General features: G+C 37.1%; 1 protein-coding gene across 7 annotated transcripts in view; it reads left to right on the top strand.

Moving 5' to 3' along the window:
* Nucleotides 1-17,821, top strand: part of CTNNA3 (catenin alpha 3) — a 460,135-nt gene that overhangs the window by 111,235 nt on the left and 331,079 nt on the right. For 6 of the 7 annotated variants that reach the window (XM_065067892.1, XM_065067891.1, XM_065067893.1 and 3 more), the window contains 2 exons: nucleotides 1,589-1,852; nucleotides 7,503-7,706. In XM_065067892.1, the coding sequence (XP_064923964.1) occupies nucleotides 1,589-1,852; nucleotides 7,503-7,706 (468 nt within the window). Of the gene's footprint in view, nucleotides 1-1,588; nucleotides 1,853-7,502; nucleotides 7,707-7,766; nucleotides 10,347-17,821 lie in introns of those variants that run through there. The other variant, XM_065067897.1, reaches the window with a different exon arrangement.

Below are 17,821 nucleotides of genomic sequence, written 5' to 3'. Positions count from 1 at the left end.
GTCTTTTCATTTATTTGTAGGAAACGTAGATTCACTAATCAGTGCAAGAGTCTGTGTTCAAAAATAAATAATATTTTTTTGCTGGGAGTTCACTGGATAAATTGCAGATGCTTTACCAAGGTTGGAGGTGCATTAGTATTTGGATTTGAGCACACTGGGCAATGAAGTCATTCCTGCACAGAGGTGATTCATCGATATATTGGGTCATAGTGTTTATTTTTTGTTTGTTGGTTGGTTGTTCTTTACTGTGTCCCTGAGATTTCTAAGTTAGCTTGAGGAAGTAAGATGCAATCCTATGTCTGAGGTATCTCTTGCAGTAAATGGGATTTTAAAAGCATAGAACTGGTTCATTTAATATTGCATGCTCTTTTCTTCAGCCATAAACTTATAAACTTTATGCAGTGAGACGTGGATACTAGGATGCTTTTGTAAATAATGCATAGGCAGCCTGATGCAATGCAAAGGAAAATAATTAGAAAGACTTCAGCTTCCTTTAGAGCAGGCTGAGAGCAGCTTTGTACGCATTTTGCTGTTCATTCTGCATTGAGCCTCTTATGCTGTTTGAAGCTGGTGCCACAGGCTTTTGTTTTTCTGATATGCTATTTTCTCTTCCTTTTTTGTTTTTCCCCTGAATTTAACTTTCTCACCCAAGCCATTTTGCAGATACCTACCAGCTTTTTTCCAAAGGTAGAAGATGCAAAAAGAGAGTAGGGAGGACGTCTGGAGTAAAATAGGATGGATGCAACAGGAGGTTCCTTACAATCCTGATGCTGACTGTATGATTGCATCCGAGTCCGTAACTTCTAGCTGTCCAAATAACAGCTCCTGCGCTTGATTCCCAGAAACAGTTAAACCTGACTTGATAGCTCTGTCAAACTGTGCTCTCCTTGTTGTCTGGGCTGGCAGGAGCCAGGGTTCTAGAAGATCTATGTGGAGAAGGGAGGAACGTGATGAGTGTGGTAAGCTCCCTGAGTGCTTTAAGTGTGTACGTAGCAGGAAGGGAGGAGAAACAGGCAGTGGCACTTCAGAGGTGGCTTCTCATCAGCACCTTTTTCATTTCCAAACCTTCCATGCGTCCTGTTTCCCAGGAGCACAGGGCTCCAGCTCTGACCTGCTGTTCCTTTCCGCAGGGTGCTCCAGACATAAGCTGGTGGGGCAGGGAAACAAGCACCGGGAACTTGTTTAAATGCACTGATCACAGAATTTCTTGCTTAATCCTGTCTGCACCTCTCTCTTTCTCTATTGCTCTATTTCGCTAAGAAAGACATGTCTGGGAGGAAAGAGGGCTGATTTCCAGGCCAGTTTTCTCATAGGAAAACTGCTTAGAACCAAATAAACTGTGGACACTTCAAGGTGCTGGTAATAAGGCACAATAAAAACTGGAGTTGTTTTACACAGACTTTGTTTGTTTCTCATGAGGTAAAGATGATTCAATTGTAAGTACTGTTGTAGCCCATTTTCACGATCTTTGACAAATTTAACTTGATGTTTCCTTAAACAGAGTAAAGATTTTTAAAAAATTGTTTATACATTACTTGTCAATTTTGAAGTGCTTTTGGCAATAAACTGCATGTTCTTTTGCTGACAGGATTTGAAATCTAGCAATCAGCGAGATGAAATTGCTGCAGCACGTGCATCCCTGAAGGAGAATTCTTCTCTCCTACATTCAATATGTTCAGCTTGTTTGGAACATTCAGATGTTGCGTCCCTTACAGCCAGCAAGGATTCAATTTGCAATGAAATACAGAATGCTCTCAATGTAATTTCTAATGCTTCCCAAGGAGCTGGAAATAAAATGGCACAACCTACGTCTCATACAGCTACTCTTGGAAGTGCCCTTGATGAGCTTGAGGTATGTAAACCTGTGAACCTGCAAACTGGTGCTCTGCTTAGTTGTAGTCTAAATAGTATCGCTCTAAGTTATTTAATTGGGAGCTATCACTTCCTTCAAAAGAGTCTGGAATTAAGTCGTCATGTACGTTCAATATTAGGTTCCTTCATACAGCAGGCAAGAATTAGTTCCAACTGTGTCACTGATGGTGGAGACACACCCATCCTTAAGTAAGTGGGAAGAACCTCTGAGTTTAGTTTGCAAATAGCAGTGATTATCAGATGATGGTGATCGCTGCTACCTTGACTGCATTTGAACTAGTACAATGTGAAATGAAGTCCTTTACTCCAAAGCTTGTCATTGAGATCATTAAGTGATTTATACAGTTGAAGGGTTTAGAAACCTAATTATTTTTTCTGCTTATCATTAAATAAAGTGACATAACCAATACGTTTTGCCAAATTGTGATTTCTACTTCCATTATTTAGCCAAATGCTTTGAGAAGGTCAGTATTTTCTCTACTGCTGACCTGATACTAACCTTTTGTATGGAGTTTTCCCTTTTTCTCATGGCTGCTCTGCTTCTTACCAGTGTTATTTTCCATTGCTCTGCCAAAAGTGGTAAAAAGACTCCTGAGATGAGGTTACAGACCACGTTCCTCATCTGGTGTGGGCCTAGATCAACAAAAGGAATGAAAGTTTTTAAACACATTTACAAATATGGGTCTTTTTGGTTGTGAATTCTCAGACTTACCAGATCTCAGCCTCAAAACTCCAGTTTTGTTGATACATTGTCAGGAGAATTGATGTTATGACTCATGGTAATAGATTTTGTCTAAAATTTTCAGTGAAAGGGTAGAGAAATACATAGACATCCATATATGACACAAATCTTGTAGTGGCAGTTTATTGATCAAAGCAGACCTCTCAGTCACACTCAAAGTGGAATTTTTTCCCTGCAAAGGAACAGGCTACAATTGCAAGTTACAGGTCATCCTTCCGTGCTTCTCACACTGGGTTTTAAAATTACAGTTTCTAATCTCTTTTCTTCATAAATTAAAGAGAAACGTTTAAGAGTAATACTGATTTGTTACAATGGAACTCCGAATGACAAATTATATACTTTAAATGGGCTCTATTATTTACATGTTTTACTTACAAATTGTTTAAATGAAATTTGGCAAAAGGATTGCATCTTCTGACTGTAGATGAAATCATCTTGCCTGCATGTGAGCAGGACCATGTTAATGATTTTTTTAAAAAATGTGATTAAATTTATTATTGTTATAAGAGTTATGATAATCACAAAAGGGAAAAAATCTCCTTTGGATTGAATTTGGTTTCAGTTGGAAACATAAGCATGTACAAGTCTGACTGTTGTAAAAATCCACTTGTTTGTGGAGTTTTCAATATAGTTTTACCTAGGTGACACCAATGGGAATTGAAGCTGTGTGACTTAGATAAAGCACAATTTATAGAGCATTTAACTTCTTAAAATGATTTTGTGAATTAGATGGTTTCACTTTTCTTTCTTTACAGGAAGTTCTTTTGGCTAAGGACCTGAAATAGCCTTTGCTCTATCTCCCTGTTGCAAATACAGTTCCATGGAATAGATTGATGTAGTAAATAGTCTGTTGGGAATAAATCTCATTAAATGTTTATAGTGCAGAAATGTATCACGGAGCTTACTCAACGATCTGTTACAGTATTTAGATGTCTTGCTATGCTATTCTTCCTTTGCCAGTGCTGGCAGTGTTAAAGCTATTACAGATTTATAAGTAAATTAGAGGACTTAACTCTTAAATCAGTAGATTCTCAAGAATTCCTCTTAAAGGCTCCATATAACTACCAGGTCATTCTTAAATAACCAAAAAATTGCAATTAAATTTGTGAAGTTACATATTAAGATCTGTGTTAAAAGAGTGTGTACGTACAGCTTATTTAAGGCTTTTCACTGGTCTTTCATCTTCTGAATGTGAAGAGATATCTCACAAAATGATACAGGTCTTCGGTGCCTGACTCTGTTAGCGTGTCCATCTGGCCATGGCTACCTGGCAGAGCAGTTACTTATGAAATGTCAAAATACTGTAAATCAATCCAAAATGTCAGGAAATAGAACCAGGTTCTTGGATACCCATGAGCCCTCCTTTTTACGGATCAGAAGACCAATGGAGGAGAAAACAGTTGTTTAATAATTCTGTTTTCAGTGCTTGCTTTTGTTGAAGAACTTGGGTAGCTAACCACTCTTTAGCTCTGTTAAAACAAACGTGCAAAATTGCTGGTTGCATATCTGGTGTCTTCTGATTGGCTGGAAATTGGATTGTCTTTTCTGCGTAGATGTACTGATCATAAATATTTGATGAAATTGCTTGAACAATTTGATCTGTGGGCAGAATTTTAAATCATCTTTTCCTGGTTATTATTGCCTTATTTTTTTTTTTTTAATTTAGAGCTGAACTGTAGTAGATTTTTGCCAGTGCTATTTGTCCATCTTTGCATCAGCTTTCTACAAACTGTCTCCCAAAGGAAAACATTGCTACTTCTGTTTCATCTGAGATCTGAAGGCAGTCTTTTTACTAGCTAAATGACTAATTGGCTGTAGCCTTCAAATATGTCTTAGTGTTCCATAATCAATGAAGCTGTTTCTTTCTGTAGTAACACAAATATTCTACTTGGCAGGTGTGTTTTACATTATGATGGACATTGTATGAATGGACTAGTGTTGAGGGTGCTTAAGGTGTAGGAATGCAATAGCAAAGTTGCTGCTCAAGTGAATAGTGACTAAGTGGCACAACTCCAGCAGAGGTGAGGTACCACAGAACACGTGAGGGAGACAGAATTTCAAATCTCTAACACAAATAAATCTGTCTTCCATGTCAGAAATTGTTGTCCTGACTGCTGGACACTGACTTAAAATGCCTTCCTATGTTATCTTTCAAATAGGAAGTAGTTAAGAGATAAAAATAAGGTTAATATGTTGCTTTTATGGATATACAAATAACTATGTTTTTCATCTTCAAAATATTTAATCTCTTTCCCTCCTGCTTGCACATAAACTCCTTTTCAGTGTATTATGTGCATCTGGATATGTGAACATTGGTTTGAGAAAATGCAGGAACTTGGAGATACATAGTTAATACTTTAATCCAAGGTAGCATCTGCTGATTGCACATAAACACCTGACATAGACCCCTTAACCATGGTCTATCCTGTCACTTGCTGAAACAAGTTCATAAACTTAGTTTTAGACTTTCGTTAGTCTCTCAGAGTAGAAAACAGAAAATTGCACTAGCAGTATCACCGGCCTGATTTTTTGGTGATATTCTGCACTGCTATGAAAATCCCAAAATTCAACACAGAAAATGCAGAGACAGACAGAAATTCACTAGTACCTTTTCTTTCTAGTCATTGCGGAAATTTGAAGACTAGAGTTCATCTAGTCCTAGTTTTTGGTATAAAGCATAACATAATCCTAGAACTTTAGGCCCCAGAAGGTCTTACAGAGGTAATTTAAGAAAGTTTATTGTCTACTGATTTTATGTGTGTTAATAGGTAGTAAGTATGGGGCTAAATTGCTGCGGGTGCCTAAGTAACTAGAATGCTTTTAGATGAGGTGGAGGACTTCAGGGCAGTGGAACAGTAGTGGAGGCGGAATGTTTAGAAACGTACACTGATCCTGCAAGCTGGGAAGTACAGTCTTCTGTTTGAATGACATGGTAATGCAGAAAGAGCCTGCACTGGTTTCCTGGGAAATATTCAAATTATCAAGTCTGATTTTTCTCTGTTTCTGCTGGAGAATCTCCCAGCTGTCTCAAAACAATTCATGTGTATTTCAGAAAAGATGGGATGCTTCAACATGTAAAAATGTCTTTCTTTCTCTGAATTATACCTAACATGTAGGATAATGTTAATAATAACCAACAAGAAAATCTCAAGGTCACTGAAGTCCCCTGTCCTAGGTGTTTAATCTTTTATCTTACTACCTTTATCTCACTACTCTTAGAATTGCCTGAGCTAGACAATACCTGAAATTGTGATATTAAATCTAAATTGAAAAAATAATTAAAATTCTCCAGCTTAAAAGTAGTCTGATAAGCACTGATAAGTTCCGATGTACCTGACCTGAGTTGCACTTAAGGGTATATGGCATAGTTTTCTTGTTTAATATTTCTTCTGAAAGTGTGGAATCACATATAGATGTAACAGGTGAATGGATTTATGTGGAATATAGACTTGGTGATCTGGACCATGGTAGCACTGTTTCAGATGTTCAGTTAAATTAAAAACTGCTAGTTTGAATTTATTTAAATACTGAAGATTGTATACACTTACTTTCATATTTCATGAAAACATCACGTCTCATTTTCTTTCTCTTCAGAATATTTGCTTGATGCACAGATGTAATTAGTTTTATCATGGCAAAACAGTTGTCTGCTTTTGTCGGCTTTCTGTGTCCTTTAAAAAAACAGTTCTTGAACAAAAGCTACTATTTTGGTCTTTGCCTGTATTCAGCCTGCTAAAGGTAGCAGCAGTGACTTTATGCCACAGTGTGGGATTGTATTAAACTAAAAATCTGCAGAACTAGACTGCTCATGTATCTGATTTAACATTCTTAGCTGTCATCTAGCACTGCTGGTTTTGTTTTAAATCCTGAGGTCCTCCTGATCTCTAGAAGTCTAAATTTTGGGGATGCTGAACTCCTCTTTCAGACAAAGCTGAGATTCTGCTCTGAGATACTTAGGTAAAATAGGGAATATTACTGACAAGTGAATTTATACACTGCGGATGTCATAGTTGTACATAGACATTGTTAGCTTAGTATAAAACATATTAAGATAAATATGCAAGACAGACCCACTGTATGAGAGGATGAGGAAGACAGATAATCCTCAAGAAGTACAGACAGAAACAGGAAAGAGTTTGAAAGAAGAAATACTTTTTTTTACAAGCACAGCAACAAGACATGAAGAGGAGAAACAATGCTGGCTGAGAACTTGGGAAGGTGCCACACAGTTGACCCTTTTAAGACATACCCTGTGTGTTACCATGAACTTGACAGTCTGGGCCTCATTTTTTTGCTTTGAAAATGGGGTTGATAGTTTTTCATTGTAGAGTAGGGTGTTGTGACAATTGATTGACCAAATGGATACTGCAGTGATAAGAATGTGTGCATATTTATAAAGGCAGGCAAATAGCCTTTCTGTTGTAGAAATGCCAGATACAGGTGTAGGAGAGGTTGAAACTGAGGATGACAATCTTAAATCTCAGACAGCAAAAGTAAGAAACAAGAGGAAGGAGTCAGAGACAAGGCAGTTGTAGTCAGAAGATGTCAACATGGCTTGCAGGTAGATGTGATCCTGTTCTACTTGTGCTGTGAGGTGCTTAAGTGTGAACCAGCTCTGGCAGGAAAGCTCTGTTGCCATCCTAGTACTGGGTCTAGGCCAGTAGGATTTGCTAACTTAGATAGAGATTTGTCTGCAAATGACCTGTATGCATAGCCCAAGAATAGAAAACAGAATCTGCCACAGTCAAAACTGTTTTGGATCTTTCCAAGAGAAAGGGCCAGTTGCAAGTCTAGGAAACATAATGCCGCTGTAGTTTGTGCACGTAAAAATTAAAGCAGCAACTTAATTGCAATGAACTTTCTTACCTCTCTTCCTAATCTTTTCCAGAACTTAATTATCCTGGATCCTCTTGAAGTGAATGAAGAGAAAATAAGGCCATCACTAGAGAAACGTCTGGAAGCTATTATCAGTGGAGCAGCTTTGCTGGCCGATTCTTCCTGCACGCGTGATGTTCATCGAGAACGCATCATTGCTGAATGCAATGCTATACGCCAAGCTCTCCAAGACCTGCTTTCTGAATACATAAACAATGTAAGTAACCAGACTTTTTTCCTTTTTTTAATGCCTGCCTCAGGGCCTATTTTAGTGTATACTAGAATTTAACCAATAATTAATGTAAATCAGAGTTTGACCTAAATTTCTCAACATGCTATTCAAAAGGTTGAAAGGAACATTTTCCTACATAAATCTAAGCAAAAGCTAGTTATGGATCTCCAGAAATCATAAGAATCATATTATATCATACAGTCTGTGGAAAATGCTGTATTACAGATACAATGTACGTGTCTTTATGTTATTTTATGCTTATTGTGAACTGTCACGAATGCAGAACAGGCGTAATCCTTCATATGTTCACAGAAGTTTCTTTTAATTTCGCTTCCTAGTTATCTCTTAAAATTTTAGGACAAGACCTTTAAAATGTGATCTCAGTTCCTGTAGCATGCAACAATTTAAATAATTTGTTAAAAGGTAAATAATCTGTTAAGATCATTTTAAAGTAGTGTTCACACTACTACATTTGGTCTGTGTAAGAGCACCAAGTTACAAGGATCCTTTGGTAAATCCAGAAATCTGATTGTTTGGCATGCTTATAGGCCAATTAATCTGTGAATTTTTGAAAAGGAATATAGTTTGTGTTTAAAATAATAACTATTAAAGAATGAATTTGGCACTTACATCTGGCAGTTAAATGATAAAACAGTAGAGACTGATACTATTAATATGGGTACACAGTGTTAATATCATGCTTTTCCTCTGGAAACATTTTCTGTAGGCATACTGTTCTTATCTAAAGATACTTGATGATTCATCAAGCACATTGAGAGGATAATTGTATGATACAGCTATTTGTTTCTTTTTTTGGAAGCTGAAATTTCCTTCTGTTCTGTAAGTCATAGTAGTTAACCAAGTCCAAAGCTGTTCTAATGAGACTGTTTTCTTTGACTTATCCTGTTGTCATTAGGATAATGAAGCATAGGGACTAAGGTAATCCGGGTATATCAGATGTTTTTTTCATTTCATACATATTGTACTTGTTGATATTTTCTTTTTATTTATTGAGGGCCCAAGTATGGGTGGGATTTACAACTGATTTATTTAATTTTCTGTCAATTCAAGTTGCTCTTTTAGTCCCTGTACCAGATAAAGATACTTTTGTATTTTTACTCCAAGTTTAGCTGCAATTTTTGTTGAATGCAACAAAATTCTTCAACCTGCCTGGTGGTGCTTTACACATGGGTTAGCTATGTGGGATTTCTTTAGCTCTGGTTGGCTTGGAACGTTATTTTCTTGTAGGAGATGTCTATTGCGATATTTGTCCTAGGTTGGATCAGGTTTGCTGTTAAATATTGGCAAATTTAATAAGACATCAACCTGTAGTAGCCAGAGCATGTGAGATGATGCAGGTGTGGTGTGTATTAATCCAAAAGATTGCTGTGAGATTGTTGCAAGAACCCATCAGGGGAATTCTACATCTTGCAGGAATAAAACCACGTGATTGTAAGTCAAATGGTCTGAAATTCTTGGACTCTTGAAACAAAATTGTGATTATCTTTTCTATTTCAGAAATGGTTATGGTTTTAGAGTTACATAGTGCAGACAAAGGGGAAAAGAATAATACATATCCCAGTCCACTTACTTGAGAAAGTCAGGAAGCAGCTTTTAAAATATGGTAAAAGGAGGAAGTGTAACCTAATGTGCTGCATGACACAGTGTCTGCACAAGGTGGCAAAGCTGAGGAGGGAAGCAGAAAGGAAAAAATACAAAAGATTTAAAAGTATGAAGTGTTACTCTAGGGTTAAACAACAGGAGTCTGCTTATACAATTAATATTGATCTCAATGGAAAAACTCTCATCAAGGATAATTTATGGCTATAACGGGACTGGATTAAATAAGATTTTCAATGAGAAGATGATCATGTGTCAGTTACATTATTTCAGAGCTCTAACTCACTGAAGAATAGATGACAGATTCAGCAGACAGTTCTGATTTATCACTGTATTCTGGGCTCAACTATTAATAATTTCATGAAGTTAGGACTTGAGCTATAAAAATTATGCCAGCCATTTGTTAACACAGTGCAGTTTAAGGACCAAGTCATGATTCCCTTCCTCTCCTTGGGAACGTTGCTGTAGTCCACAAGCAAGCGCATTTTCTATGTAAAACTTCATGTGAGTCTGTGCATATGTTCGCATGGTATATTTGTGCCTAATGCCCAGAGTGAGGCACAGAGTTTTCCTTGCTCACTCTCCACAAAGGACGTGCTTTTGCTTCTGTCTTCATCCTGGTGGTGGATGGTTCACAAAACAAAGCCTACCCACTGTCATTTCAGTTCTTTTCAGTCACACTCATGAGTTGTACTAGTCAGCTGCTCGGAAGTTTTTTTTATCTGGATATTCCTGTCATTTCTTGCTGTTATACTGGTTGCATTACTTTTTTAAGCTTTCTATCTGAGTGCTGCTAGTGGGAGCTGCATGACTTCAGAGACACCCCACACAGTAAGTGCCACCTTCACAAATGCTTTGCGAGCAGCTGGTTTGCCAGGAAGCTCTGGGAGCTGCGCTGACACTGGCAGCCCCCAGTGCATCTCTAAAGCCCCTGGCTCTGGCTCACCTGGGAAGTGTTCAGCTTTAACAGGATCCTTGCCAAGGACTTGAGTGCCTAAATTCTGCGTAAGTTCTGCGTCACCCACCTTTTTGAAACTAACCCTCCGTGCTTACAGAAATTTGAAACAGTGTAAGGAATATGGCTTTTGTGGTTCCTAAACTTGGTGTTGTGTGTGATGTGGGGTTTTTTTGTTTTGTTTTGTTTTGTTTTTCTCTCAATTATTCTAAGTCTTTAATAAGTCTTAAGGACATCAAGTGAATTCAAGGGCCTATTGGTGTCTGGTTAAATTTTGAGTTTTTACTACAAGCTGAGAGAAACATCTTTTCAGCAGATACTGACTTTCATGTAGTGGCTGTTCTTCACACAGGCTATATCACAATGAGGTGATGCAATGGAAAATTAAGCAAAATGTTCTCTACACTAATAAAGACACACTCTATCTCCAAGAAGCTTGAAGTTTTTCTGCTCACAAAGTAATTCAGACATATAGTAAATTGCAAACATATTTATTCTTCTGAAAGACAGCAATTTTTCTTCCAGTATTTCAGAATTATTTGTGTAGTATTGTTGCCCTCTCTGAGTTATACTTATAGACATATATTTTTAAGGGATGTATTTGCATTTCAGGACATCAAATAACAGAAATTAATATTGTGAGTTTGGATAGCTTATCAATGGCAGAATCATCCTATGCTTTGTGGATAATAATGTATCCGTAGGAGCAATCATTTTCTAGTAATAAGCACTTGTATTTTCCTAATGACAAGCTCTTGTCTCTGCTGATGCTTTAAAATGAAAAGTTATTGAACACATTGTAGTGCAGCAATACTGGCTCTGTGTTTCTTGAGTTCTCTAGCTGCTTTCACTCCCAGTCGCAGTAGGGATGTGCACTTATCTGGGTGATCAAAAGGGATAATAGAGTTGTGATTGAGTGTGGGTTAAAGTGGCTGCTGTGAGCAGCAGTTAGGATGATTGCAGGCACTGCTTTCTCTGCCTTCAGTAAACAGGGAGGGGATGTCTCAGTGATTATTCTGTACCCACCTGTGGATTTGAATAGAGATCACTGGCTAGATTGTTTAGACAAGACTGAAATAAGGTTGTTAAAGAAAGGTCGGATATGCTTATGATATGATAGCTGCTTTCTTGAATTAAAGTTTCCTTACTTTTAAAATGTTGTTTCATCATATCTGAGCTTTATCTGTTTCTCAGCTTATTCTGGATATCAGTTGGATGTGTGCATGTGTATTTATATATACATACACACACACTGTTATGTATGCTGGGCCAGTACTATTTTTGCCTTTACTGGTAGGTTGTGATTTCATTCTTTCTTGTTGTGTGTTTCAAAAACTTCTGTTTCTTAACTGAGTTTTTATGTTAAAATTACCTAAGGTTTTGGCTGAGCGTGGCAGAGCCAAGCCAGCCCTTCTCACACCTGCCGGAAGGAGACAAATGATACATTTTACCTTGAGATCAGATCAAGAAGTGGACTGAAATTGACTGCATTGTACATATTTATATGACATGTCTAGGGCACTGATAATCAAGCCCTGACCATCTGTGTAGCCTCATGGCAGGCCAAGCTGAGGCTGGCTATAAATCTCATCTGCTTTGCAGCAGAGAGCATTGGACCACTCCAGCAATGATGCTGCAAAGGAGATGAAGTAGTTGGTGGCAGACAGTGGAGCACGTGTGTTGCATACTTGAGTCTCACTGGGAACGCCTGAAGGTTCTCTGAAGCCTGTTGCTTCACCACACCTTTGTGTCCACAGCTTCTGGATATGGGACACGTTTGTATTTGAGGCATATATAGATCAGAGCACGTAAACTGAAATGCTGTGAGGATGAGAGCAGAGGAGACAGGATCCCTGGAAGCAGGGGGACACCTGAGACAGGGAGTCCTTTTTCTGGGGAAAAGATGTGTGGTGCAGAACCCTCTGTAGACATGGGTAATGTCCAACTGCAGGAAAGATGATATAGTGGATAGTTGGGACTTGTGCTGTTGTGTCTGTCTAGATTTCAAATTGTAATTGTTAATTTACTGAACACCTGAGCGTTGGAAATTCCAAACCAGAAAATGGGTGGAAAATGAGGAGTCTTTGTTTATTGATGGCATGGTTTTGGGCCTTACCCTTTCTCTCAACTCATAAATTTGAGTGCTGTGGAGTGCTAATGCCTTGCTTTGCTCCTTTCTTGAGTGCTCTTCAACAGCTCAAGGTCTGACCCACCGTCTCCATGTAGTGACTGCCTGTGATTAATAATGTTTTGTGTAGTATTTTATCACCACTCTTACTCTTTTAGAGTGGAAGGACATGTAGATACCTCAAGCATATAGATAACTTCATGTTACTTGTATTTTACGATTTCCTGATGAAGACTTTTAATGATTCCCTGGATAGAGGGAAGACAAGACGCTTTGGTTTATCATCACAGTGGTGCAGTGTAGCTTGCATTTAAGCTACTTAATCTTGTTCTAAGCAGTAGATTTTTCATTTCAGTGCTCAGGGGGAACACTTGTAGTAGTCCTGGAAATGGCAAGAAATCTTCCAAAAGAGTTTTTTTTCAGATTGAAGGAAACATTTTGTTCAGCTTGAAAAGGGACTGTTTCATATGTTTAATTTAAATAATTGCCTCGCCATCTTTGTTAGATATTTGCATCTCTTGAGACTAGTGTCTCTTAATTATCCTTATGTTATAGCTGCAGAAAAATGGATGACTGATGACTAATAATATGTATATGAAAAGACTGATACTCCATCAATAAGAAGTTAGGGCCCAAATTGGTATCTCTTACTAGAGAAAATTCACATTGCATGAATCAAATAACCAAACCTGTGAAAAAGCTCCAGACACTTTTCACATCTGCCACAGCTCTTCATGGTAAAGCTTATGTTCTCCATTCCCGTAAGGCTTCACCTCACCTGTTCCTGTCAGCCAAGCTCGATGAGAACACAGGCTGCTTCAGAAAACATCGTGTTTGCCACTTTTAAACTTTCATTAATTTGGGGCTAATTTGCATTATATTTTGTAGTTGGGGTATTCTGAACATTCTAATATGAATATTTTTTAATAGTATGCTGAAAATGTATCTGGAATGTATAATTTCCTTCATGAATACATTTTTCATAAATACTTAAACCTTCTCATCTCAGTACCTGCCAGCTACTGTTTGTTCTTCTGTAGAAAACTGCTGTGGTAATGTGTTTTAAACATTTGTCAGAAGAGATCTTCTTGCCAGATATCAAAAGTATTACAACCAGTCCACACATCATATATTGATACATGTCTAAATGTGTGTATTTTACCATTTTCACAGTGTTTGTCCTATGTTGTTGTTGATGGTGAAACTGCTGGAAGGACATTACCAGTTCTGCCGAGGCATGTACATTTTCTTACAGAGCTCCAAAACACTGTTTGATAGCAGCTTCCTGTGAAATTGTCTGTGTGACTACATGATACTGTGAATCTGTAAAGTGATAATTCAACTCATTAATTAAAGAATCTAAGAGCTATAACTGAAGAAATGCATTTTCATATGCAGCTTTGTACCTTTACCTGTTTAGCTAGATGTGTCCCTAGTTTTCTCCATGTAATGAAAGGTATTCCAAGCAATCATATATGACACAGCTGAAGATTATGGCAACTGTTTAGAGTTTTGTTAAATATGTTATTTGTTCAATAATATACTTCAGTGTGACATCTAGGTGGCTGAGAACAGGGAACTGTTTGACTTGTCCATCTTGATTACTACCACTTTTTTTCACCAATGTGTATCTTGGCAGACTAGACTAACCAGGGAGTTTGAAGAAATGCCTTGTTAAAGTCTTCAAGAACAGAATAGCTATTGGTTATTCATGCAAGCGATTGAATCGAATGACTTTCCAAAATCCTTTTTTTGGTACTTCTGTGTAGGAAAATGAACAAATGGAGCTTGTATTAATGTCATTTTGTAAAAAGAATGGATTAAAATGTTCTTGCTCTACTGTCCTCTTCATATTCAACTATTTTTAAAAACTGCTGTTCCAGAGAAGTTTGGAAGTTTGGTATAGCAAAATGTAAACTATAAACATTTCAATGTGTGATGTGTGGGTGGAAAGCGTCACTCAGATTTTTCCGATTCAGGGTTTTTTAATGACTTTATCGAGCATTATGTTTTCAGAAAAAAAGATTTATTTCAGTAAAATTGGTGTGCCCATATGGCATGTTATACTGGCATTTATGCAGGAAAACATGTCGTTTTCATAATTCAGTTGTTGACATTGGCTGAGTACTTAGTTCAGTTGACTTTGAACACTCTTACAGTGGGTTTTCTTACATTTTTATATGCAGTATGTGTTTTTCTAAACGTTAACTTTTGTCAAACATTTAGTTTTATAGGGAAATCAGATATGAACTGTTCAGGAAGATTTTTGGTGTACTTAAAACACAAAAGTAGTCTAGTGAATTCTCCAAATAGGTTTACAGTCGCAAAATAAGCTGCAGTTAAATTTACCTGATTATAGATTGTCTCACAGAATTTGCAATAAACTGGGATCTATGTACGTGAGCTAGAGCAAGATAATGAAATGTTTTCTATTCTTAAGCTGTTTTTCATTTAACGGTTCTGAGCCAAGTTATTGCAGGATTAATCGGATCTTAACTTATAGCTTGCATTGAAGTAATGTAGCGTGATGAGCAACTCCTGGATGTGTGGAGGATGATTCAGTACAGTAGTCAGTAATTTGTATTTGGTATACCTGACAGGACTGGGAATATATTGGGTTGCTGGAGACTAATTCTTTTTCACGGAACCTTCAATAAAGTAGCATTTTCTCTCTCCAAGATGAAATAAATAGTTGATTGTGGCAATAAAAAAGCATTACAAATAAATATTAAAGTATTCGTTAACTCAACATCTACCTAGCTGTTTAATTTACAAGGTTTGGTGTTTTTTTACAGTTTATGGGAAATAGTTGTCACTACGTGCAGTGTTTCTTGACCTGTTTCCCATTTTCTGGAGGACATTAAAGGCTGATTGTTTTTTCTGAATGTTAGTTTGCCATTTCTAGGAACACTACTGAAGTTTGCTGTTTCAGCATGCATTTATCTTGGTTTTTATCCTCTGTATAGGACAGATATTTTTGTTGTCCAGCTACATTTCTGAATTGTATTCTGTTTCAGATTGAAAGCTGTTTACTACTTCTTTTTTATAGCAATTCTTATTAAAAACATCAGTCATTGATATTTTGGGGAACTCTTAATAGAATATTGATGTTGCAGACAAATGAAGACCAAGTCCAACTTTTAAACAAAAGGATTATTTTTTCTAAACAAATCCAAAATGCCTTAAATTCTTAGCTTAAAAAAACCCCATTTAATTGCAAAGTCCATAACCTACACTACCCCAGGTATCTCTGCAATCTTTAACCACGTGGCTGGTGTGATAGAGTGCTGGGTGGTGGTGAACTTGATCTTAGCCTTCTCATGCTGTCTCCCATAACAGAAAGGGCTGGGTGATGGGAGATTCATTTCCACTCATTTCTCTGTCTGATGTACTGTTACTCTTTTTCTTAACTAACTAAAACTAAAAAGGAAGAATATTCCTTTGTATCATTGCATTTGTGACCAATGTGTATGATTAGAAGGCTGAAAAAGTGAACAATCAAACCAACCCCTACCAACGTATTAATTTTTAAAAAAAGCAAAAGGCCTTTCAAGACCAGCTTTTCCCAAGAATTGCTTCTCACAGGTGTTTTTTAAGGCTGGATTGCCAATTGGCACATTTTCTTTCTGTTTGAGTATGTGAAGAAAATAAATGTCTCAAATCAGACAGCTGCAATGCTTAGTAGAATACATTAAATAAAGTAAATTATTCTAATTACTCTATTTACTGGAAAATCCTTTCTATCTTAGGTTATTCTAATTATTTTTAACCTTTGTTTCATTATCAGTGTCAAAAATTAAAGAAAATTTATATGGAGATGGAAAGAAAGGCTAAGCCAGCTACTTAACTAGGGGCTATACTCATGAATCATCTAGGATTATCTTTTCTATCAAGTAGTGATGTTTCTCATTTTTTCAAAAACTTAATGTTGCATAGGAGGAATTATCAGTCTTTAAAAGGAGATAACTGGTAAAGGAATCCCTCCCTCCATTCTCGTACTGAATACTGTTGAGCTCTTTGCAGTAGAAATGAAGAATAATAATTAATTTTAATTCCAGAGAAAAGAAGAAATACTAGAATATTATTATGATGATTATAAAATAATATAATATATTATGTAATAATAATAATAATAATTGCATACAACCTGGAAGCAGGTAATAGAAAACAAAACTGGAGCCCAAGGTAAATTTCTTCTCTGGAAACTTGAATTCTTTTTTTTCTTAATACAGCAAAAGAACACTGTCTAATGTGTCTATTTGCTAACTGTGCACATGCACAAATGGACAATGTATACGTGAGAGAGCATATGCACACAGGTAGGGACCATTTTGGTTTGGTAATGATATTTCCAGTTTACTGTTTGGAATAATAAGGAAGAGAAAGAGTTGAAAACTTTGCAAATTTCCAGTAGGAAGTGTCAACAAAATTAAACCGAAGAGTCAGTAGGTAGAGGAATCCTGAAATTCTGTATGACAACTTGTAGCCATTTTTTAAGGAGGCAAGTTCATCATGACATTTTTGATCCTTACTACAATTGGCTAGGAAATTGAGTTTTTATTTTTATGCTTTCAAGTTATTGGTAAAAAAAAAATGTTTCTAATTTGAAAAAGAGGGGCCTAATAGTCTTCTGCATTCTGCCAGCCACCTCCTGTGTTCAACTGTGCACACAGGAAAGCAGGATTTCAAAGTGAATCATGCTGGGATGTCTTAGGTGATGCTGACTGATGTTGCCAAGATTATTGTCACTTTTATACCTGTCCAGTCCTGAACAGCTGTGGACCAACTGACCAGATTGCTGAGATGAGAGGGGAAGTTGTTATTCCAGATTCCAGCGGGATCCAAGAGTGCTGTTGCATATGAGTGAGCCTGCAAAGTCTAAATAAGCCTCAGGTGAGATTGCCAAGTTCTTAGGCCATTTGGCTCCTCAGTTATTGTGATCCTCAGAACACCTGCCTCTCTGAGCTGTAGGTACACAATTTTTGTAGAGTAAGACTACTTCAGGAGCAGTGCTTCCAAGTTCTTCATTCCCAAACTTTCAGATTTTGGTTCCAGGGCCATCTTGCAGAGCTGGCAGGGCATATTCCTGCATTTTTTTTCAGAAGATCTTGCTTTATTTCCATGGAATATTCTGCTTTTGATAAACTGGCAAAATTCAAAGAAGAATTATTCCTGTGGAGGATTTCCAGTCAGCTCTATTCCTGGTCTCTGATGTGGTGCTTCAATTCTTGGTATAATATCTTAGTTTTTCAGTTAGTCTGTAGCATTGTCAATGCAATTTGAAATGTGTGATAGCAGCGTGAGCAAGTAGGAAACCTTTGACTACTTAGTTTTATCTCTTGTAGCTGTCTTCAATATTAACTTAATCATTGAAACTGTTAGTTTTAATACAGTCAT

Source organism: Columba livia, chromosome 6 (genome assembly GCF_036013475.1).
Source record: "Columba livia isolate bColLiv1 breed racing homer chromosome 6, bColLiv1.pat.W.v2, whole genome shotgun sequence".
Taxonomy (NCBI): Eukaryota; Metazoa; Chordata; class Aves; order Columbiformes; family Columbidae; genus Columba; species Columba livia.
This window is presented reverse-complemented; position numbering and strand designations above follow the sequence as displayed.